The sequence below is a fragment of the Vidua macroura genome, chromosome Z (assembly GCF_024509145.1).
Source record: "Vidua macroura isolate BioBank_ID:100142 chromosome Z, ASM2450914v1, whole genome shotgun sequence".
NCBI lineage: Eukaryota > Metazoa > Chordata > Aves > Passeriformes > Viduidae > Vidua > Vidua macroura.
This window is the reverse complement of record NC_071611.1, coordinates 69,694,105-69,717,502: the sequence shown is the minus strand read 5'-3', so window position 1 is coordinate 69,717,502 and position 23,398 is coordinate 69,694,105. Positions and strand designations below refer to the sequence as shown.

The following is a 23,398-nucleotide window of genomic DNA, read 5'->3' as shown; positions in this document are numbered from 1 at the left end:
TGTTGTTTGCAAGTTTGTTGAACTCCAAAGATTTCAATTGCCTTTGGCTCCTAGGAGCATGGAAGACATAATTTAGAAGATTTTTTTTATTTGAGGGAGGGAATTGGGGTTATCTACAATGTTTCTTGCCATGTGGTGGAAACCAAGTTTGGTTATGTTTGCTTCATGGTAAACATTCATGTAATACATCTTTGAGCATAGATAACCTCTCAGCAACCTTAAAGAGAGCACTCTTAAAGAGAAAGTTTGAACAAAAGAGGAGTTCTTTCCTAAAGAAATGGATTATGAAGTGTGCATCCTTAAAAGCACAGGACAAGTTGGACAATATGAAAGTCTAAGATGTCTTTGAAATGTGGTACATGATTTTTTCAGTTGCTCTTTTTTTGGAGTCAGAATGTACAAGAAGAAAGGACAAGTCTTGAGGTCTGAATTCAGTTTCAGTCAATCCTTTGCTACTTTGCACTTTACTGATTATATTGCAGACAGTAGAAAACTACTTCATTGTCTAGGAATTTTTTTTTAATATCGAAGACTCCCTGGAGACCTGCTGAGATGCCTTTGAACAGAGATTTTAATATATTCTTTTACATAAACTGTTTATTTTGATTAAAATTGTGATCTGGATAGTTTGGGATAATGGAAAACAAGATTTGCATTTTCTTTAATGAGTAAATTTCTCTTCAAAAAGGAATCTTATCTTCGAGGAGTTCAGGAGGAAAACTCTTGCCTCTGACTCTTGCAGGTGGCAAAGGTGAAAATGTTCAAATGTTATTAATTTGAGCAATGATTACCAATTGCTCTTCAACAGTGCACCATCACCGACTATAGCTTACTTCCTTTACTCTGAGAATTATGGTACGATTTGAATATCTGGTAGAAATTGTCCCAGGCCCAGAAATGCACAAGAGCAGATACTTTTCTGTTTGCCAGCCAAGCTACCACTCAAGTATCCACTGATTGTAATTTACTGATCTTCAAGATATTCAGACCAGCTGATGAAAAAAATTCCATCATTCTTGTTAAGCATGAAGAGACCAAACCTCTGACTTTGCAAAAGATGACTATTGTGAGACTATGCTAAGGACATATTGACTTATTTAATGTAGTCTTGATATCTTCTGTTGGCCAGTGTTGGGACAGCTTTGTTGGTCTAGATGTGAGGTTCTCTGGCCCAGCATGACTGCTCTCTAGCTTTTCACATTGATGTGCTCTAAGAGGGATTTTGCTCACACAAGTGGTGTAAATCCTATCTGATGCTAAATAGCACCAGATTATGCTTATGCCCCAACTATCAGATTGAGCTATGAACAGTTAATTCTTGAGTTTTAGGATATGTTTTGTTTCTTTAATACTGAACTAGTATTTAAGAGTAAGAATGAAAGGAAGAAATAATTTGTATGCTCAGAATTAATTTTTAACATCTAAGAAATAAGTAAAGGCTTCCCAGTAGACAGGAATGGGTTTTACCATACCTGTGTACCCCCTTCTTCACACCTGCCTCCTGGCGCATTTATAATAAATAGGATGAAGAAAGGGGGTGCAGGAAAAGAAAACTTTACTTTAATTTTTCTGAGATATTCTGCTTTTTATCCTAATCCTGTCTGTGATTTGAAAAATAGTTACAATGTTTCAGGCAGACAAGATCATAATTCAGTTGTGAATGAGGCGATTTCACTACAGGTTGAAGATTAGAATTCATTTGATTAAATTTGAAACAGTTTTAAGAAAAATGCAACAGGCAAATTCAGAAAATAGCTTCAGTTTTACCTCTCTGAAATGTCTGATTGATCTGAGGCTAATGAATTTTTTTTTCTCCTATGCCAGTAACTTACACATATATAAAAAAGCAAATGAGCAGGTTTTGCACATTCTATCAATTCAGTCTTTACTTATACATATTGAAATACTATTTCTGTCACTCTTTAAGGAATAAGAATCCCAAAACTCCATATAGGAACCATGGGAGCTTCATAATTTGAAAAGGAATGGGAGGAATAACATAGCCTGCATTGAATTCCATTGTTTGTCAGTCTTATTCAGTTTAAAACAAAAAAATTGTTGCACATCAAATCGTATTCTTTGCAATTTCTTGGGTGTTTTTAAAGACCAGGTGGCATTGTATAGTGCAAAGCTTTTCAGATTATATTTGTAAACAGAGAAACTGATTTAGATCAGGACCTATCTTGTCCATTTGATATAGATAAATATCTCTAGGTGAAAAATTGTTTTAAGTCCTATTATTCAGAGACAAAAATCTACTACAATCTACTAAACCTGATGGAAAATTCTATAGTCCATAGGCTGTCTTTAGAAGAAATTATAAGAAGGAAAAGAAAAATGTTCTACCATTAATAATAGTTGTGCTACTTGGTGATCCTGCAGTCTGTAATTTGAAACTCCAGTTGTTCCTTTGTTAGTTTGCCCAGCATAAGAGAGAGACTAATACTAATATGGAAGGGTAAAAGGAACAAGGTTAAATTACTATATTTCTCTATAGAACTTCCTCTAAAATACTGTTTCCATGTCAGGAAAGAATATACTTTCCCTATGAGTCTCTTAAATAGACCAAGACAATTATACAGAAAAAAAAAAAAAAAAAAAAAAAAAAAAAATTTCATTGATTGAAGCCCACTTTCTGGATAACAAATTGTTTGCTAATAAATTTATGTACTCATTAGCTATTCTAAGTTGGGTTTTATGTCAATAAGTGCAAATTACTCTTGATAATGTATTTGATTGTATAGTTTATTCATGTTAATAACAATCTGTGGTTTCATACTAAAATTTCATGTGTTCCTGGGTCTGTTTCTGGAGGCCCGTGATGTTTCAGGGGCTTTTTTCTCCTCTATATTTTGCTCATGCTATTTTATATTATATCTGGATTCATTCACTTTAACTGAAGGATGGGGATTATGACCAGAGCTTGTTAAAATATACACAGTTTATTAAACATAAAAATACTGTGAAACATCTCAAGGGTTAGTTTCATTTTACACTCTTGAATATTGAGAAATTAAATAGTAGATTTTACAAGTTGCAAGTTATTAGGGTGTCTGAGTTGCCAAATTCTAATTTGATCACAAAATATTTTAAAATGAATTTTGTTTACAGATTGAAAGATGCATAATAAACAGCTATAACTTAATGTCAGAGAAAAGCATTTCTGTACTACAGCAAGTGTGGGTATGTGCAATAGGCAAGCAGTTTTATCAAAATGTATATTTCTTCTCAAACGCTGCCCATATATTGACTGGTGGAAAATGATGCAGTTTGTTTTTTCCCTGGGAGTATGAAAAAGATAAAGATTTCAGTTTATAAAAGTTAACCATGACTCTACTTTTTATATATTAATGAGAAAGAAAATTTGTGAAGCTTACTTGAAATACATATACTTCCATGTGGAAGCTGATTGCCGTTTAGCTCAATTATTCAGTGTGCAGGTCAACATACTTGTTGGGCAAATGTTCTTTTCTTTCATTTTGTGAGTGTGAGAAGCAAAACCTTTCTGCAGATAGGGCATTGTTCTCCATATCCATTAACAGATGTCAGCACATGCCTCAGGCAGGGTTAGCAAATACCACTCACAGAATCACATTCCATCAAGGCTGATAGACTCTGTCTTCTAGGTTAGACACATGGTCAACACATGTTGCTAGAGTCCAATTCAGACACTTCAGTAGTATTCCTGTCTGTGGGGTTTTTATTTTCTTTCTTTCTTTCTTTTTTTTTTTTTTTTTTTTTTTTTTTTTAAGAATTTAAACTCTTAAAATGTTTTTTTTTTTTTCTCTCAAATGTGAGAGAGTATGTGTCAGGGCAGCAGAGCTCAGATAAAACTTGTTTGCTTTTTTAAGAAAGGTGTGTAAACAAATGAGTTGGCAAACCAGGAATTTTTTGGTATAGGCAAGGGGTGGCTGAGATAGTTTTTGTATTTTCAAGCAAAATCAAGGAATAAAAGATGAAGCTGACATCTTGTATGTTGTTAGTGCCTAAAGCAGACAAATGTAGAGTCTTGTGTGCAGGATATTGATGACCACATTTAAAAATATGTGAATAGTAATTACCAAATCTCCTCATTCCACCTCAGATAAAGTGGGATAAATGTTGCTCGTGAACTCCAGAGTAGTACTAATGTGAACACAAGTAATGAGCTTGTGTCCATAAATCAATTTTAAAAATAAACTGGCTTTAAGACAAGTATTTTGGATTCAAAGTGTAGTTAGAGGCTCCAAACAAAAATCTCAGGCTGCCTTTAATATCTCTTTGGGCATGGTACCTTGCAGCTAATCTTACTAGGCTTCAGTACTGGAGTTTGTCCTGTACATCAGAGTGATACCCTTGACAGAACAGTAGCTCTTTTACCTTTGCCTCCCTTCTCTCTTCATCCATCTCTGCAAGTTAAATGCCCACAGCAGTGGAAAATAAATAGTCAGGTAGAGACCATACACAGGGGCTTTAAAGCTATCAGAGTTGGGACAGCTGGGAAACGAGAGTTTGATCTCATTGAGAATGGTGCTGTGATATGTTGCACCCCATTATAACCCTTATCATGAACAACATGACTGTTGTTGCCCCCCAGATGTAATGAGTTCTTCATAACTTGCAGCAAAAGAGAAATTCGTAGACACCAGGTGAAAGTCGTGTGCCAGCTTTGATGGAATTTTACAAAAGCAGAGTTGGAGGAAACAGTTTTAATAAACCGCATGAAGAATGTCCATCTCTTTGATTAGGAGATGCAGAATGATATGAAGTGAGCGAGGCTGCTGCAGTACTTGAGAATCTCTGGAATACTCAGATTTATAGGTGGGAAATAAATATTGATTTGTTAATTCTCTTCCTCATACCTATTAATGGAAGAGCAAGTAGTTTCTATTTTTTAATGTTTGTGTTATCATTGAACATATACCTTTCTGCAGTGCTAGCTATAAAAAGTCAACACAGGACCCAACTCTACAAACATAGTTATGAGTGTAAGGGGAAATTATTAACCGTAAGTGGAGCAAACACATTTCTGTAGAATTTATTTCTCAAAGAGCCTGTAAATCATGGAAAAAAAAATACATGTCTGTACTTTAAATTAATTGTCACTGTCAACAGTTATGATGCAACTGAAATTTTCATTAATCAATAGAACCAGAAAAGAAGATATTTGAGGTCTTTCAGGTTAATGGAATTAACACAAGAGATGTAATTCAAAGAACTTTTATATTTTAAATAGGACATTTCCCTTCCTCATTGAAACCTACTTGTTTCCTCCTGTGTTTTGCAGTCTTTTTTTGCCATGATTCTAATGGAAGTAGAGCCTGGATGTAGGCTCTTTTTGTTTTGCAAATAACATGTTTCAGCAGAGGCAGTTTAGGAAGTTTTCATCAATCAGGCCTTATTAAATAGAAAAAAAGATGAGATTTTTTTTTTTTTTTCCCATCCAGAAGCATAAAGACTTTTCTCATACTGGTTTTCAGGACATTTCTTGGTTTGGAAATTAAGAGAATTAAAAGCTTGTAAGTGGTCACCTGCAGCATAGCTGTAAACTAAAATAATATGTGAAAAATGAAGTCTGAGAAAGTGAAGCTTGATCAGTTATTTTACCAGTGTTGTAAACCTAAAAAACCTGGCTTATCTAGGAAGCTTCCAGATCAATTGCTGAGTAGAAGTAGGTGCTTCTGACATTTCAAAAGGTCTAGTTTTTTGATCAGCACAGAATAAAATAATTTTAACGAATTTAGGGGTTTTTTTGTTGTTGTATTTCTTTAGTTCTGAGCATTCTATGACTCTTCTGAGTTAGTGCTTAACAGGTTGTTTTGTTTAAAAACCTGAATGCTAGGTCAAACTGATTTGTTTCATGTTTTTTCCCATGTTCTAGTCCCCGTAGTAAATCACTTCTTTTTTTCTATTAAATAGGCAGCATGAAGTACCAGGTACAATGGTAGCTGATGAGAACCCTGCTCTTTAACAAAAAAAACCCTAGCCTTACATCAGGAAGGCACAATGTCTCTCTTGTACTGTTGGCTGGAAAGAACGGGTAAAAGGCAGGAGATTCTGTAAGGAGAAAAGCCACATAAACCATATTCTTTTTTCATAAAGTGCATCTTAATGCAGCTCCTTTCTTTCTGATTTTTGCTTTTGGACCCACCCAAGTAATGTGAAAAATCTCTCAGATGGGAGGAATATAGCAAGATTAAAAGGAGAAGGTTGATCTCCCTGTAAAGTGAAATGCAGGGAGATCGCCCACCTCTTTCAAGAAATGTGATATATGCTTGCAGCTGATTGTGAAACAGTGAGCTGAAGTCTGATGAACTCTTTCAAGTGCAGGAGCCTGATTCTCCTCAGCTGTGTAATTATGATGGAAGGGAGCCAGACGAAGGCAGAGACCAGGGCGCAACCTTTTGGGAGGCTTGTTCCGACAGAGTGGGTGGGAGAGTAAAAGGAAGGGTACAAATAATAAGTTTCTCTGCCTGATTGATAATGAACTAGTAATAAGTGGCCTTATTATAGTAATAAATTTCCCATGGAAGCCTGATGATTGCAGAGAAGCTTTAGCCGAGTGCATGTGACCACATCTTATTTTGATCAGCTGTAGCACAGCAAAGCTGTGTAATTATCATAATCTAACAATTAGCCTGGCTTCCTTTCCCAGTATTTAATTACTCCAATAAATGCTAATTGAATAGAGGACTTAATGACAAGAGAATAAGTTTCTTTCTGCATTGTGTATTTAGCTTGCAGTCTTTTGTCGGAATAATTTTGAATACTGTTTTATTGAACAGCAGCCTTGATTTTTGTGTCCTACATCGTGCTTTTTTCATGGTGTCTTGAACTTGTTTTAACTTGTGAAACTGTAACCTGAGGACTGAAAGGTCATGGACTGCTTTTTTGTATTACAGGGTTTTTTTGTTTGCTTGCTCAGGGTAGCAATATCCTGCTAGAGATCTAAAATGTCAATGGCTTGCTACTGTTAGCAAACACATTTCTCTTAGCATCTGGAAAATGTTGAATTTTCTTTTAGTTTGAATAGAGCTAAAATTAAAATAGCTCTTTGATTGCTTCCTTGTTTGTGCATCAGAATCATTGTTGATGTCAGCAGAGCTGTGGGAACAGAGTTTATGAAATGTTGTGACAAAAGCCAGTAAAAAGAGCAGAAAAGCATTAAAGTGGTTATTTTTCCATAGCACAGAAATAGCATCTTAAAATTATCTGCAGTGAAACGATACACATAATCCCACAACCCCTCAGATAATTAACAACCACAAGATTTCCCCCATCATACTTAAAGCTGTTGTTTGAAATGAGGGGCTTGAAGTGTGTAAAAGAATAACAAGGCACAATTTATGCTGCTATGTTCCAGTCACAGCATGTGAGTAGAGCTTGGAATAGTCATAGTGCACTACACTTTCCATCTAAACACAGGCAAAAGCTATGGGCAAGCTCAGTGCCATAGAATGGTGAATAACTACATCATGACATCCTGAGAGCAACGAAAATGTTGTCCTTTTAAATGATGTTAACAGTTTCCAGAAAATGTTTGGGTTTTCGTATTGTGTGTACAAATAACTACCAATATTCATCTCTCTGTTAATAACCATTTAAGCAAATAGTTTCATAACCAGTTGACAAAAAATTTTCAATCTGTTTCTGTATTTTTTCAGTTCAAGTTTTTCCTATGCCTAGAGCATTTGTAGGAGGTGTTTCTGTTGTCTAATAACATTTAACCAGCTGGAGATTCAGCCTGTATTTGGACACCTATGGGATCTTTTCAGCTGGCCTGCTTTTTTCATGGTATTTGTAGGAATGACCTTCTCTCTGAAACCTCACTGTCTCCATTAAATTTAATTAAAAAGTTGCTTAGCCTCCATGAAAGTTAAAAAGGAGGAGTTGAGTGACTAGCATTTGTAGGGGTATGTGCATTCTGTTCACAGAAACCTTTTTTCCTTAGGAAACAGAACAAGTAACGTTTTGCTGTGCTGTTCTGAATAATTGTGGGTAACTGTAGTTTGTATATATCCCAAGAACAAATCAGTTGAGTGAATTTTGTTGATGTTGTTTTACATTTCATGTTACCATTTAAGAAAAAGGTGATGGGGGCGAGGCATTTGACAGTGGCAGTGTCCTCTGCGCATTGGTGTTAACAGGCTGTGCAGGCTCCAGGCATCAGAATAGGGGTCTTTTGCATCTGATCACTTCCAATACCTGACTGAAGACCAGAATTTCATAATTTATTGTCAGTGCAGTTATTTGGAGTCCTTTCTGGTTCACAGTGAAGCCTTACTTCATGCATTTGACAGAACAGATTCCAAATAAAGAAAGGTTGACACAGTAAAAGGCAAATTTTCCAGTACACTTATCTTGAAGTAGAGCATTTGGTGTGTTGATTTTATAGGAAGGGCAATAGAATATAACTAATAGGATTTATAGTGGAAGTAACAAGCAGAGCTATTGAAATTTTTTATCTATCTAAATGAACAATTAGTGTTATTTGTGCAATTCTTAAACTGGATGTTTGTAGTGTTTATTCCAAGAAAGAAAGGAAGAAAGAGAGAAATCAAACAAAATTGTTATTTTGTTTTAAATATTTGTTTAAATGAATTGTAACTTTTCTCGGTGACCAGCAAAGTTCAAGATGAGTCACTTAGGCTTCAGAACTTAAAATTATAAAGAGAAGCATGCACACAGACCATGTACTTTCCCTTTGTAAATGGATAAACAGAATACAGGAGGCACTAATTATTTACAAAATGTTTTGCTAGTCTTGTTTTTCTGTGGTTAACATAACCATGAAGTTCTCTCTCTGCATCCTGAATACCTGGATATTTCATCAGTGGCACTTTAGCAGAGAAATATTCCTCTGACAGGCTTTGCTGGAAGCAGTGTTCAAGTTTTGTGTAGGAAGCTGATGTTTGTTGGTTATGGAAATATTTGGGTGTAGAAACTACTTAACTATATGTCTCTCTCTTCAAAATGGCTTTCATAACGCTACTGCCTAATAGCTGGCTTTGCAGCATGCAACTTCCCAAGACGCTGTTTGAATGCACCTGACAAAAACCAAAGGTTAATTATGTTTGAAGAATAGCAGTGTTTTGCTGCGTGTAAGATAAGAGTGCATGGAGACAAGTGGCATTTGCAAAAAGGTGTGTAGATTCTGTCAGATTTTTGGAGAAGCATTCTTGGTTGGTTTCTACCACAACACCATGTTCTGTTATGCAAAATCTAGATAGAGCTAGTTTCTTCCTAGATTAAAGTTCCTGTTAACCACATGGTTCTAAAGGGCATGGAAGTCTGGGTGAGGACCTGCCAGAGCAGGATGAAGACCTAACTGGGAAAAGAGATAGCAGTAACATACTAGCAAGTTTTCTGTTTGGAATGGGACTGGAAAAAGGCACAGGACATCTGCTATTCCTGTCATATCTGCAAATGTCTGTTAATGGACTCCATATTCCCTTTAGATTTTTCACTCAGTGTATGCAGATGGCTAAATGTTGATCAGTATTTAATTTGAAATGGAACTTTTGTTTCACTCTAATATCTGGCATTATACTACTAAGAGGTTTTCAGCCTGTAAATGTGTGTAAATTTGAGTGTTTTCCACTCAAATCTGCTGTTAAATTCTTGGAAGTGTGTTTGTGAAGTGTTTCCTTTAATAGCTTCGAGGACTAAGCTGATGATTTTTTTTTGTGAATTACTCATGGCCATCCCTTCATTTTCTGTTCCAATTAGAAGACACTACCTTTCCTCTGTGTAGTGGTAAATACAACATGATACTTGTAGCTGGAGAAACAGGAATGGTCTCAGTTCACTCTGACAGAAAAGTTGGAGATGTTGTAGTCTCTTTTGGAAACATAAAATTAGTTCTACATCTCTTGACATACCTGCTGAGTTTTTGATTACTGACTTCTTTAGGATATTGCAAGACAGGAAATAAATACCTGCTCTCTGATTCATAGTTGGTTGATAACCTGGAGTAAAGAGACTTCACTCAGATCTGCATGATAAAATACCTTGGTACATATTTTTCCTGGAGTAGGTTCATTCCTATGCCAACAACATTGACTAAAGGCCAGTTTAGATCACTTAAAATATTCACAATCTCCTTCCTTTTTCCCACTCCTAAATGTAAACACTTCCTACCAGTGGCGGATGACTGACAAATGAAATTGTTGAGAGATCAGGGGAATGGGATGAAAAGACACTGGGATAAAAAGGACTTGGCTGTGTGCTTCATCCTCAGACCTGCTTTGCAGGCAGCACTTCAGAGTCTGGGGCATGCTGGAATGAATGGAGACACTCAATTGTTTCAATACTTAGGAAAAAAGAAGATAGAATCTACTAAAATACCAGTGATCAAAGAGGATGGTTACATTGTGGTTTTGTTTATTTAGCAAGAATAGAGGGGGAAACTGCCAAAAAGAAGTCAGATGAGGTTTGATTTTTCTTTTTCTGCATCATCTCACTGGTGCAGATTACAAGTTTGATTTCATTGCTAAATTGGAATTAAGGTGTGATCACACATTTAGTAGTCTGTCTCCTTATTCTTATCATCTCCATTATCATGGGTTGTGCAGTTGGATTCTTCCCTTCAAATTCAGCTATTTACAGTACAGACACTGTCTGGGAAGTGCCTCCCCAGACTCTGCTTTTGGTTAAAGGAGAGAATTAGCTGCTTCTGGAAGTGTGATCCATCTCATTACAATGTACTAAAGAGGCTGGATGAATTGAACGTCAGAACAACAGAAGTTCCTATTGCTCTCCATTGACTTTTAAAATAATGTGAAAAAAACAGTTCACATAAGGTTATTTGTGTTGTAAAAGTCTAATGGTAGAGAGGGTCAGTCTGATCTTGAATATATTACTTAAGTATAATTCTGGAAGCATATAGTTTGTGTCACAGAACTGTAATTGGGCATTACGGTGAAGGCACAGGCTGATAAAAGAGGTAACCTTGAGAAAACAGAATTATTTATCATCTACATGATAAAACAAACAAACAAACAAAAAATTCTGTCCACACACAAACACACTTATATGTAAGTATGTATCAATTTTTACTTACTAAAACTGTAATTGAAAAAATAGAGATATTGCCTGAATGCATATTTTCTATTTGTATCTTACACTCTTTTTCATTACCTGTAAGAAAAGCATACTGTTAACTAATTCAGAGAACCGATGTCAGTTTGAGGACAATACATTTTTGCAAATGTGTTAAGACATTATCTGTTCAGGTGACAGATTTTGGAAGCAGTGGAATACAAAAATAGTATCTTGACCAATAATTTTGATAAATGTAAATTCTCCTGGAAGAACTGTGGCTCAAAAAGGCTTTTCCATGTTATAGAGTGGAACTGTGAGGCTGTGCACTGGCTGAAATTATACAGATCTATCATGCTTTGATGCGTATTCAGTTTTCCCCCTTTAAAAAGCTATTTTATTGAAGTAAAATTATTGTAGGGATATGAAAAGGTGTAGTTTGCTCTGAATTTATCCTTGGAGGCTCAGCAAATCATTGCTTTTTCTCTGAAATTAGATAGAAGGATCCAGATGGCAGATTTCAAGTCCATCAGGTGTTTAAAATATGCCCCTCAGCTAAAAAGAAGTATTATAGTTAAATCTGTCATGGCCTTTTTATTGTTCTGTGGTACACTTGACAACTGCAGCTGTGAAAGAGAGAAGCTACAAGTAGCCCAGTCAGCCTGAAGTGGAGTAGGTCAGTGGTTGGTTTCTTTAGCTGCCCCAGGGAGTTTAATGAACGCACAGACCTGGTTTATGGAATCGTTAAATCTATCATGGTATAAGCTCCCATGAAGGCAGTGAATTTGTCTCCATACTTTCAGACACTGTAGGAGACATTAGAAAAGTAACATAAGTGAAACATGCAGGGGAGAAACAAGAAAATCCTCCTCACGCTCAACAAACAAGAATCCCACATCTCTAAGGAATCATCGGTAATAATACCAGCAATAATAAAATGCATCTGGGCTGGTGCCTTGCACTGCATTTCTCAGCTGTCACTCATTCAGATCTGTCACATTAGGCTGAGTGCTGATAATTTATATCTCAGGATCCTTTTATCTGAAAAGAGCAACATCTTCAATGTGTACTTTTGGCAAAGGAGAAGCACTGCTTTTCAAATCGCTTTAAAAACAATACAGACTTTTCTTTGCATCTTGACAAACTGTTGCGTATTATGATGAAAGAGTAACCTGTTTGTATTCTTGCAGTAACTATAAGTACTCACAGTCAAATCAGCTTTCAGCACAGGGGTGATTACTGAATGATTCAGAGAAAAGGATATATTTGGGTTATTTATTTGCATGCATATGCAGATGTTTATATAGACACTGATTTGGAAAGGCTGATACAGTTTTGGCTTTGCTGCTTCTTGTTTCTTTTTTCAATTAAAAAAAAACCTCAACCAAATAAGACAGACACTTTCTTTGTTTATTTTTCAATAAACCATAGAAAGATAGCCTATAACTGGGTGGGTAATAGCAACAGACTTATTTTGTAAAAAAAAAATAGAGCAAAACCTTTATCCAAAAGGTTGTATGATCATATATAAGCACAATAAGTCTCTGATAGCTCTGGTGAATTGTAAGGGTCATTTTTGAGAGTGGATGTGCATGGCTGGGGTGAAATGAAGTGCCATTAGTGATGCCCTTTCATATGAGAATGTCACCCTGCAACAAGGTCATCCTGAGATAAGTGTGCTTATGTTTGAACTCTTCCTGTGATTCCAGATTCCAGCGAGGTGACTACCACATCGATGTCTGCATCAATGACTACCTGGATGTGTTCTGCCCTCACTATGAAGACTCAGTGCCAGAAGATAAGACCGAACGCTATGTTCTGTACATGGTGAACTTTGATGGCTACAGCTCCTGTGATCACACTTCCAAAGGGTTCAAGAGGTGGGAGTGTAATCGGCCGCATTCCCCAAATGGACCATTGAAGTTCTCGGAAAAGTTCCAGCTCTTCACGCCCTTCTCACTGGGATTTGAGTTCAGGCCAGGCCGGGAGTATTTCTACATCTGTGAGTATAGAGAGGTTTACCATCGATGCACAGCAGCTATAAGAAATACAGCTAATTTTTCATTCTGTGAAAATACAGAGGGGCAAATGGTGTATAATACCTTACAGTGAACACAGGATTAAACTATCCCCAGATACATTAGCTAGGAATCTAGCTAGTGAAAATGACATTAAATCATAGCTTCTTTTCTCACATGAAATATCATGGCAACCTGTGCACTGAACCACAGCTGACTTTTAAAGCAAAATGCAACATTACATTTATTTCAGCATTCAGAGGTGAGGCAAGAAGGGGAGGATATAAATTATCCCCAACTATTAGGAAAAATAATTAATCCTTTGTATGTGGAATACCTTGAATTTCTTACTTGTTTTGATGAAATACTCTTGTCTCTTTAGTATTTATCACCCAAGGAAAGTGAGGTCTGTGTTGGTCTTGAGTGATATTACACTGCTGATATCAGTAGCCCAGTGGTATTTAAAGCTGTAATTTCTCAGGCCAAATAATCCTAGTATTTAGCCAAGTGGCTTCTTTCTTCTACCTTCCTTTCCCCCACAACTTTTTCATGGGTGAGCTGTTTTTGTCAGCATGGCAGAAATGGGAGTGCTTTGGGAGCAGGAGGCAAGCAGGTGAGGAGATCTAGGTCAGGACTGCTCCAGGCACCCAGACAAGATGCAGGAGACATAATGTGAAAACACCAGGAGGTTAAAACCCCGTGGGTTAGGCAAGCTGATTCCCTGACTCCACTGTGCAAGTCATATCATTTCAACTATCTCGTGTGTTTAATACTCCCAACAAAGATCTTATTTCAGCAACTCATTTTTGTACTTGTAGCTTTCACCCCTAACAAGTTTTGACTGCTCCAGCTTTATTTTTTCCCTGTTTTTAGTTTTAGACAGCAGAGTTGGACACTTTACATAAACTGCAGATCCCAATAAATATTGCTTTTATATACATAGCTGGCCTTTCTACTGTGAAAGTCATTCCACCTCATTTCACCAAAGAAACTGAGTATGTATGATCTCTGTTTTCAGCCTCATTTCTTCAACATTGAGATTTTTGTTTTTCCTTTCATAATCTACATGGAAATAACAGTCTTAGTAGATAGTTTCCTATTAATTCCTTTTTCTTCCATCAAATAAAAGCAGTTTTTCATTAGAAAAACTGTGCCTTGTTCTTGTGCTGAAACACAATAATAAAAATAATACCAAAATAATATTTTAAATAATGTTAGTTAAAACTGGGGTTTGAGATGAGAAATAGTATAAAGATACAGTGTTAAGTAGATAATGTTCAGGGATAAACAAGTCTGTGTTGTGTAGGCCCAGTCCTATTTGTGTCACTTGAGAAAGAGTTTTGTGTAATTCAAAATTCTGATATCAGGCTCCCTTGGAATTGTCCAATTCTTTTTGTGGATTTTTGTTTTTTGGTTAGGTTTCTTTAAAATTCAGTTCCAGAGCATCATCAGTCAAATAAGCAGGAATAGTTAAGCTAAGGAAAGCAGCCTATCATCACAAGGTGCAATAAAATGTAGCACTGGAATGACATATTTAGCTGCAAGCCTGAAGAAAATAACTCGTTTTCTAAATTTTTAAAAAAGAAAAAAGGATAAATGTTTAATAAAGATGAAAACCAAAGATGAAAGTGAAGAAAAAAAAAAAAAGAAATCTCAGGCTGGGCTGTCTAATAGCTTCATTGTCAAAACATACGAAATCCATTGAACTCTCAAGTGAGATATTGTAATTTAAATACACCCAGGTTGCTTATGCCTGGTTTTCCTCATTTTTGCTCAAATTCAGTAAGTCAGTAAAAATCATATAACTTTCATTAAAAATCTATAATATTCATTTAACTGTCAAGGGCTCCCTTCAAAACAATTGTTCTGAAGTACTTTAAAATTTGAAGAGCATTATGATATTCAACTGCATTAATATGGATTTTTTTTAAAATGAAAGGTAAAATAGCAAAAAAATAGCAAAGAGATGTAAACATTAGTTTAAGCTAAGCTTAACTGAAATTGAATTTTTAGTTGTGTTTTAGTGACACATAAGCATTTTTCCTTCTTTTCTGTAACTTAAGTATATTTTTTCCTTCATACTTTGCTTTGCTGAGGGAATTAACAAGGGTATTAACATTGCAGAAATTTCAAAGAAGCACTGTACAATAAGTTAACAATAATATGTAGGCCTTCTCAGGGCACAGCTGTCCATCCTGTAATGTTTTTCTCTTAGTCTATGCTGAAGAAAGAAGATGGTGAAATGCTGTTCCTTGTTTCCTCATCCAAATTGTAAGCAGATGTTCAGGCTCTGGAGACTACTTTTGTTACCTTTCTGCATCTGCATGTTATAGAAATTACTCCTTTGCCATGAAAGGTGTCCTTTGCTCAGCAGATCTGAAACCTTTGCTCTCTCTGCAGGAGAGAGGGAAAACTAACTATATAGGATCAGTCTGGCATATTCTACTAAAGGGTTACAAAATATGCTTGTAGTCTAGACCTCTGAAAAGACAGATATATGAAGTGGCTGGTTAACTTTGTTACTGTCTGGTGTTGCGTCAAAAATCTTCACAATTTAACTGTTAAGGATGTGGCTTGCTTCTTTTGCATCCATTATTTTCAGAAAATGAAATAATCTCTGAACAATCATTGTCTCTTTGTCTGAACTGTTCATTTAGAAAATACCACCATTCTTTGGTATGCCATTGCCTTACATATTGCTCAGATGAGCTTGGATCTGCATTCTGTGCATGTTCATTCTAGGATAATGCAAGGAAAAAACTTTATCCATCTGATATCAAATTTACATTGAGCAAGTGAATTCAACATTACAGTCATGCAATCAAAAGTACTGATTGAGTTTGGTTTTGAAAGAAAAGGTTATTAAATATTTACAAAGAAATTAACTTTTATTTAGTTAGGGTGTGCACAGCGTGGGACTGGGAAAAGCAAATAATAGATCATGACCTGAAGTCTTAATTTTTACTTAGTTCTTATCAGGTGCTCATCTCAGGTTAATGTATGCCAGCCTGAAAACAATGAAATAGTAAAATAGTATTAGTACTGAAACAGAAGCAAATGAAATATACAGAAAGCAGAAACAAAATAGTGTCATGATAGTGATTTTAATGTCCTTTGGAAGAGAACATAAGTTTCTGTGTTCAGGTTAAGGTGAGGTACTGTGCAAGATGAGATGAACACAAGAGCCCTAAAATGTAGAATGTTACATAATTATATGTTCAAAAATGATCATATAATTCCCTTTATTTTAACTTAATTGCAGATAATTTATTAATGTGTTAAGTAAAAATAAAGTGACAATTTGGCAAATATACATCAGGGCTGTTGAAATAAAAAGGGGGAGGATATGTCTAGAAGCAGGCTGGTACAGAGTTCTGCAGAATCTTGACCTCAGTTGCCAAACCAAGCTGTTTTGTTGATTTAAGCTAGAGCTTAAAAGCTGTTCTTTTCTTGAAAGCACCAGTGTAGTATCAAAAGTATTAGGGTGTGGTACATGCTTTTCTCTGAGTCATCAGTCCAGTTATTTCAGAGAAGAATTCGGTAATTTATACTTCTCTACAGGTAAAATATCTCTGGTATTTTTATCATATCCTCCAAGATTTTATATATATTGTTTATTTAATAATTTGATCACTGTGAATCTTTTCATTTATATACACTATACCTTTTTCCTAGAACGACAAGGTAGGTTTGCTCTTATTCTCAATTCTCTAGCTTCTTATCTGTTCTCCACAAGATTCTTACAATTTTTGCTAACAGTAAGCAGGCTTTACTTTTTATATATCTAGACATAACTTGTGGGTTTTTTCCTCCATTCTTCTTGAGAAAGGCGCCCCTTTCATCTTTTAAAAATCGTTATGAAAAGTTAAAAACCTGTGATTTATTTGTATAACCTTTTTTTTGCTGCTGTTTCTTTCTAATTTTATCTTTTATATGTGTCTTTCCCATTTCAAAATGCTTATGCTGGTTTTTTGTCTCACCTTTAATGTGCCACTGTGCCTTTGTTACTGCCATTTATTTGCATGAAGCTTCTGATTGTCAATTGAGAAAGCTTTGATGAAATTGTATTACTTGTGACTAGATCAGGATAGTGTCCTATTATGATTTCAATTTAATTATGGTTATAAATAATATTTTTCAATAGTTCATGTGTTAATGGCTAAATTAAGAAGCAGTTTATAAAATTGTTCTTTCAGTTGTGCATATGCTTCTTAATAACATATAACCGTTCTATACTCCTTTTTCTCACAGAATATATTCACAAGAAACCTACTGTTACCTGCTCCCTTGATATTTTTTTGTGTTTGGGTTTGTTCCCCATTACCCTTGTTTCTCTGACCTAATTCCTTCTTTTCCTGAAATTTCTGATTCTGAGGGGTTTTAGACAAATGATATTATATCCTGACAGTCTTAGCTGTTCCTTCTATAGGAGAACATATGATTTGCATTATTTCTAATACAAAAATTGTGTCTTCTGTTAGCTGGTTCCACCTCTGTTTCCGGAAGTTGTCCTCACTTCATTCCAAAGACTGTGAAACAGTTTGAATCCTGCTGTCATTTTTCTCTAATAGGTGCCAGGTAGCTGGACAATCATTCTGCAGACATCTGGAGGCTTCTCTGATTATAAGGATTTTAAGGAAAGAACAGTAGTAGGAAAAAGCATTTTAATACCTACACCTCTTACTTCTGTCTATTAATTAGGTTATTAGCTTGTTGTATTAATAAGGTCTCTATCTGAGGTCTTGTTAGGCCAGTAGCAGTCCTTGATGACAGTTGAGCTAAACTTATTCTCTTTACCCTCTTCTACCATGTTTTGTGAGTGGTTAAGAGTTGAGTGTTTGTTTGTGCTTTTTTCTTTAGTCTCTACAATTCTCTATCAATTTTTCTGTCCTGTGCAATTCCACATTTTGTGATCTGGTTGAGTTTTGGAGGGTTACTGTCTTTTTATCTCAATATGTAAGCATAATACGTCCATATATAAGCATAATTCATATTGTTACTGTTGACTTGCCCTGTGCCTGTTCACTACTTTCCACCTGAAATTTCTGTGGTAGAACCTGTACTGAAATTCTCTCTCCAAGTGTCTTAGCCACTGAATTGCTGGGGATGGGACTGGACTCAAAACTATCACTCAAAACTACCACTGCTTGCTGTTGCTGCTGGTCCATTATGGATTTTTCAATTTTTAATGAAGAATTATTGGCAGAATTTAGAAGTCCTAACTTGCAGGGAAGAACTTTACATATCCCTCTATAAATTAGCAGTTATCATAGGAAGTGTAGTGTTCACTTTTCATGGAAATTAACACAGACCTGACAACATGACTAAGACCCTGGAAACTTCCAGATTGCCAGCTTTGATATTATTCTTTCAGGATTGGATTCAATATAGCAAGAATTAAGAAAGGTGACTTTGCAGAAGCAAGATTGAGTAGCCTGTGATACTATACAGGAAAAAACTACTGAGCAACTAACAGTTGTATTACAGGTATTTTTCATGTGCTCAAAAAAGAATGCTATTAAACAGCTGCATAGACCTCATTGCTTTTGCTTGAGCACCAGCTTAAATATTAGTGGATATCAATGTTTTCCATGAGCAGGCACGCCTCACTGTAAGATAGTTATTTGATTTAGGGATCTCCATGTTTGCTGGAGGTTTAGTTTGATGTAGTGGGAGCAAGACTGTGAACTGTAATTTTGTCTTATCAGAAAATGTAAATGTGAGCCCCCTCAAAAAACTACACTTCTCGCTCTTTTAGTCATCCTTCTATAAACCTGAAGATCTTGCTTTATCAAAACCAGTTGGTGTCATCAGCACAGCAGTTTCTGCTGCTGACTGTAGGTCGGTTGATAGGAGGTGCTGTCTGGAGGCATAAGTACACTCTCAGATTTTGATCCTGACTTACTTGAGGAAATTTCTGCTGGAAAAGGAGATAATTTAAAGAAATTAGTGAGACTTTTCATGTGCATCCTGAAGAGTATAAGAATCAATCAAACGTTACTATAGGAAGTTTGGCTGACAGTTTGATTAGATTACTTAGAATACTTACTTTTTTAGAGGAAGTCAGGGCTTTTGTTGTCATATCCCAGCTGGGGTAGCACAGTAATATTTAACTAGTTTTACTCTAGAAATTATGATTTTTTTTTCTTTAAATCAGTAATTAGAATATATGGTTTATTAATAAGCAGCCATCTTTTCACTGAGTAGTTGTATGAAAAAATATTTCAGAAAATCTCTCTTTGGGTGTTTTATGTCCTCTCATATCAATGACTTACATGCCCTAAAAGGCCTAGTTTGGATGTTTTTCTGTGTTGAATCTGTAAATACTGGGACTCAAAATCAAATATATGACTTGGGGCAAAGTTTATCTTTAGAGAGCTGTGTGAGCTTTAGAGGAATGAGTAGGGCAGGATGATGGTAAATCTTGTCATACCATACTTAGCTTATACCGGGAAAAGTGAAGTCAGTTTATTTACTTGTAGGCTTAACTTCTATTAAAAACTGTTTCTAGTTGTCAAATGGTTGACCTAAATAGCATATATTTTACTTTGAAAGTGAAGATGGGATTTGTCTTCCAGCAAGTGAAAAAAGGCAGCCTTTCTTCAATTCAACAGGTACTGCTGGTGCTTACATTTCCTCATTGATTTTTGAAAACATAGGATGACTTTTGGAACTCTCTCTTTGGATATCCTAGTTTGCACTAAAAACTGAAAAATGAAGTTTAACTAAGGACATTATTAAAGGATGCTGAGGGAATCACAAACATTTTTAGCATGTTAATTGCACTTCTCTTTTAGATAAACATTGTTTATTGCCTGGTTCCCCATTAACCTTTCAATCTAGACCCGATCAACATAAACACTGATTCTGCTTTGACAGCAGTGGGATCAGACATGACACTCTACTACAAATCCTGCTTTGATAGCTGGTTTACTAGAATCACTTGAGATGTTCTGAATGAAATCAAAGCAATTGAAAGGGTTTGATAAATGTGTACTTTAAAAAATATTTTTTGTGACAACATTAGACAGACAAAGAAGGTGACCTTTAAAAGGGATTCATGCTTAACCTAGTGTGTAGATTAAAGGACTGGTTTCTGTTAGAAAGCATCAGAAAAAGATGAAGTACTGGTCCTGCTTAAAAGAAAGCAGAAATAATCACCAGTGTATAATAGATTTTGACATTGGTTGCGTTCTTAGAATCCTCAAAGGGAACATTAAAAGCTGTTGAATAATTTGGGACTTGGGAGAGATCCATATAAAAAAAATGAAGAGAGAACACACATGGAAGCATTGGTTTCTATTGCCTGAGTTTTTCAAAGGGAATTAATGTCTTTCAGAAAGCAAGTTTGAAAAAGAAGGTTTGGATTCACATGCTTCAAAAATTGAAGTGCCATTAAGGTCCTGACAGCAGCAGAAATATAAATGAGGGGACCCCTTGCATCTCTGAACATTTCTATAACATATTTTATAAGGTCTTCACCCTCCTGTGAAGATCAGTGACATGATACTTTCTACTGAAGTACTGATTTTGGTCGTTAGGAAGGGTGAAGGAGTGACCACAGAAAAGTAAATGACAGGGTTTTCTTTTCTCTGCCTTTTTTTCTTTCTCATCTAAGTTGCTTGACAAAGGCCAGTTCATTTTGTAGAAAAATAAAGCATATATTGAATGCTACCTGATCATCCAATCACAAGCATTAAAAATGTATATTGGTTAGACCTTGTATAAAAGGCTTTTAGGGAGCATTAGGAACTTGATGAATCTGTATGTGAGGCACCTGCCTTAAGACAAATAGTGACTAAATGTTCCCTAATGGTGACTGTACTTTTTTACATTTGTGAATCTTGTAAAAATCTCGTTTGAATTTTCTTAAAAGTAAGTGTTTAAATTTTAGTGTTCTGCTGGAAGTACAATTGAATGAATCGCTCACAGCTCTTTAAATCCTGATGGACCATTCATCATTCCTTACTCTAAATCAGTTTTGATGTTCAACAGCTACAACTTAACATCTCAGAGGTTGCTGCACTTAGTAGGTGGGTGAAATTCATTGCAGTGATACTTCACTGGAATGTTATGAGATTGATAAACTGAAGCACGTGGAGTCTGTGGATGAAAGGATTCGCAGAAGTGGAGGGTAATATTAATAATAATGTGAGGACTTGTAACTCTGTAACAGTATTCTAATTTGATTTCTGAGCAAACTGAAACCTGTTTAATGAGCTGTTGTATTGGAAGTATGCATTTCGTAACATGGAGCTCATGCCAACAGAAATGAAAATAGCATAGCGTGACATTTGGAATAACAGTGTTGTACTTCATTGCCTCCATGTCATCAGCATGTTAAGCCTCTCTGTTCCTCAGACTAAATCACCAAGGCAGCACTTTCTTGGGTGATACTGTATGTGTTGTGATACAAACTTGATTATATATGCATGCCTGAAACCACTAGACCAAAACTAAACTCCCTCAATGAAAAAATACTTCTGCATGCTGAGCAATTGGCTGATGGTCTTGTTTCATAGGTTGATATTCAACATTCAACTCCATATTTTTTTAAATACTTAAATTTAAAAAAAGCAAATTTGTTTCTAATCTACCAAGCCCTCTGATATTAGAGGAGGCTCTGAAAAAGGAAAACATGACAGAATTCTCAATAACATTCTTATTTCCAAGTAATGTGTCTTCTTCAGACACGGTGCCCAGGACTCTGGGCTCTAAATGGCACATGCAGTTAATACTTCTATTTCCAAGATTCTTGACAAGTCAGTACAAATCATGTAGAATAAGATTTTTTTTCCCACAGGAGTATTCAGAAGTACATAGAAATGCTTTATACTGAAAAATTACAGAAAATTTTTTCAGCATTTCTAAAGTTTTCACTTTCCCTCAGGAAAGCAGTAGGTCATCCACATTACTGGCCAAATGAGATTTTTACTGCCTCTAAAGTATCCCTGGCCTTCCTTTTGCATCATGGATATTTAATATTTAAAATATCAAGACGTATACCCAGCTAGATACAGCACTACTTTAGGGAATTAAGAATGGCATGAAGGTGTATCAAAATCTCACTCGAACTATACCTCTATGCACAAATGTAACCAGGCTCCTTTTTATAGTTATGGGGAATAAAATGGTTGTTGCTCATCTTCTGGGGGTGAAATGATCTTAATTATTTGGAAGATAATCAGAATGGAGATATATTAATCAATTTGAAGAGCCCTGACAATTCAGTCATAGTGGCGTTCAAAATATGTTCAGGCAAAAATAAACCAGATCAGCTCAACTCACATACATTGTGTCTTAAGAATTGTAGGTGAGGATATTTTGAAGATTATGATGTTGGGTTTCTTTTTAAGTCGTTTTTTTTTGACACATCTGCTTTTGGTAATATTGGGTCATCTTCCTTTACCTCAATACCTGTAGTTCCACATGGACTACTTCTAGTATTTTGAGATTTTGAAGAAGTTGTTCAGGTGTGAGGCATTGAAGTAGTCTTCACTGTTATCCTACAGCACAGAGCTGTCTACCTTAAATGTAGTGTCTTTTTTGAGGATCTTCAGGACTGTGAAGGAATGCAGCCTGTCCTCTTGAAGAGGGCTTAATAACATCACCTCTTTGCTTCTGGCTGGTGATGCACAAATAAGTAATGAATTTTTCTTGCCCCATGGGCATGAAGTTATTAATGCAGTTCCCATTAATAATTAATAAAATAATTTTTTTATTAGCAGTTCAATGTAAGGAGGTAAATTATAATGCTACTGGAGTTTGAAATTAATAACTGTGTAAGATTACATTTTAAACACGTTTATTACAGGACAGTGATAGTTATTTTTGAACCAGTTGTCTGAAGCCTTAAAATATCGATATTATTTATTTTTCATGAGCGGCAGTGTGAAACCTCTGTTGCATGGTTCTCACTTGAATGATGTGAGCAAGGCTGCCTCTGAGGAAGGAAGCATCTCCTTGACAACTGTTTGGAGGTGTTCTCCAAAGTACCCACGTTCCAGCTCACACACTTTGTTGCAGTGATGGGTTTCAAAATTAAATTAGGAGGAATCTAGCAGTCTCTCATTGTGCCACTGAAAACTGCTGTGGACTAGGTAGCAAAAACAACAGCTCCCTCTCAGTTTGTTTTAACAGACTTCCATGCCCATACAAAATGTGCCACTTCCAGCTTATAATAGGGGGGTGTTGGATAGGTTTCACTGCTGGCTCTTTCCCCCAGTCCCAAGCAGAACAATCAACCAGTGTGTTTGGAAGTTATTGCCAGAGATAGGATTCCTCATCTATAGAGCTTGCACCTGTGGTAGCTTTGCATAGAAACATAAACCAGTGCAACAGCATTTTTTTTGTTCGCAATC

At 35.8% G+C, this 23,398-nt stretch overlaps 1 protein-coding gene across 1 annotated transcript in view; it reads left to right on the top strand.

Annotated features, from left to right (window-relative positions):
- Positions 1-23,398, top strand: part of EFNA5 (ephrin A5) — a 207,228-nt gene that overhangs the window by 155,547 nt on the left and 28,283 nt on the right. The window contains exon 2 of the mRNA XM_054003904.1: positions 12,729-13,021. Coding sequence (XP_053859879.1) covers positions 12,729-13,021 — 293 coding nt within the window. The remainder of the gene's footprint in view (positions 1-12,728; positions 13,022-23,398) is intronic.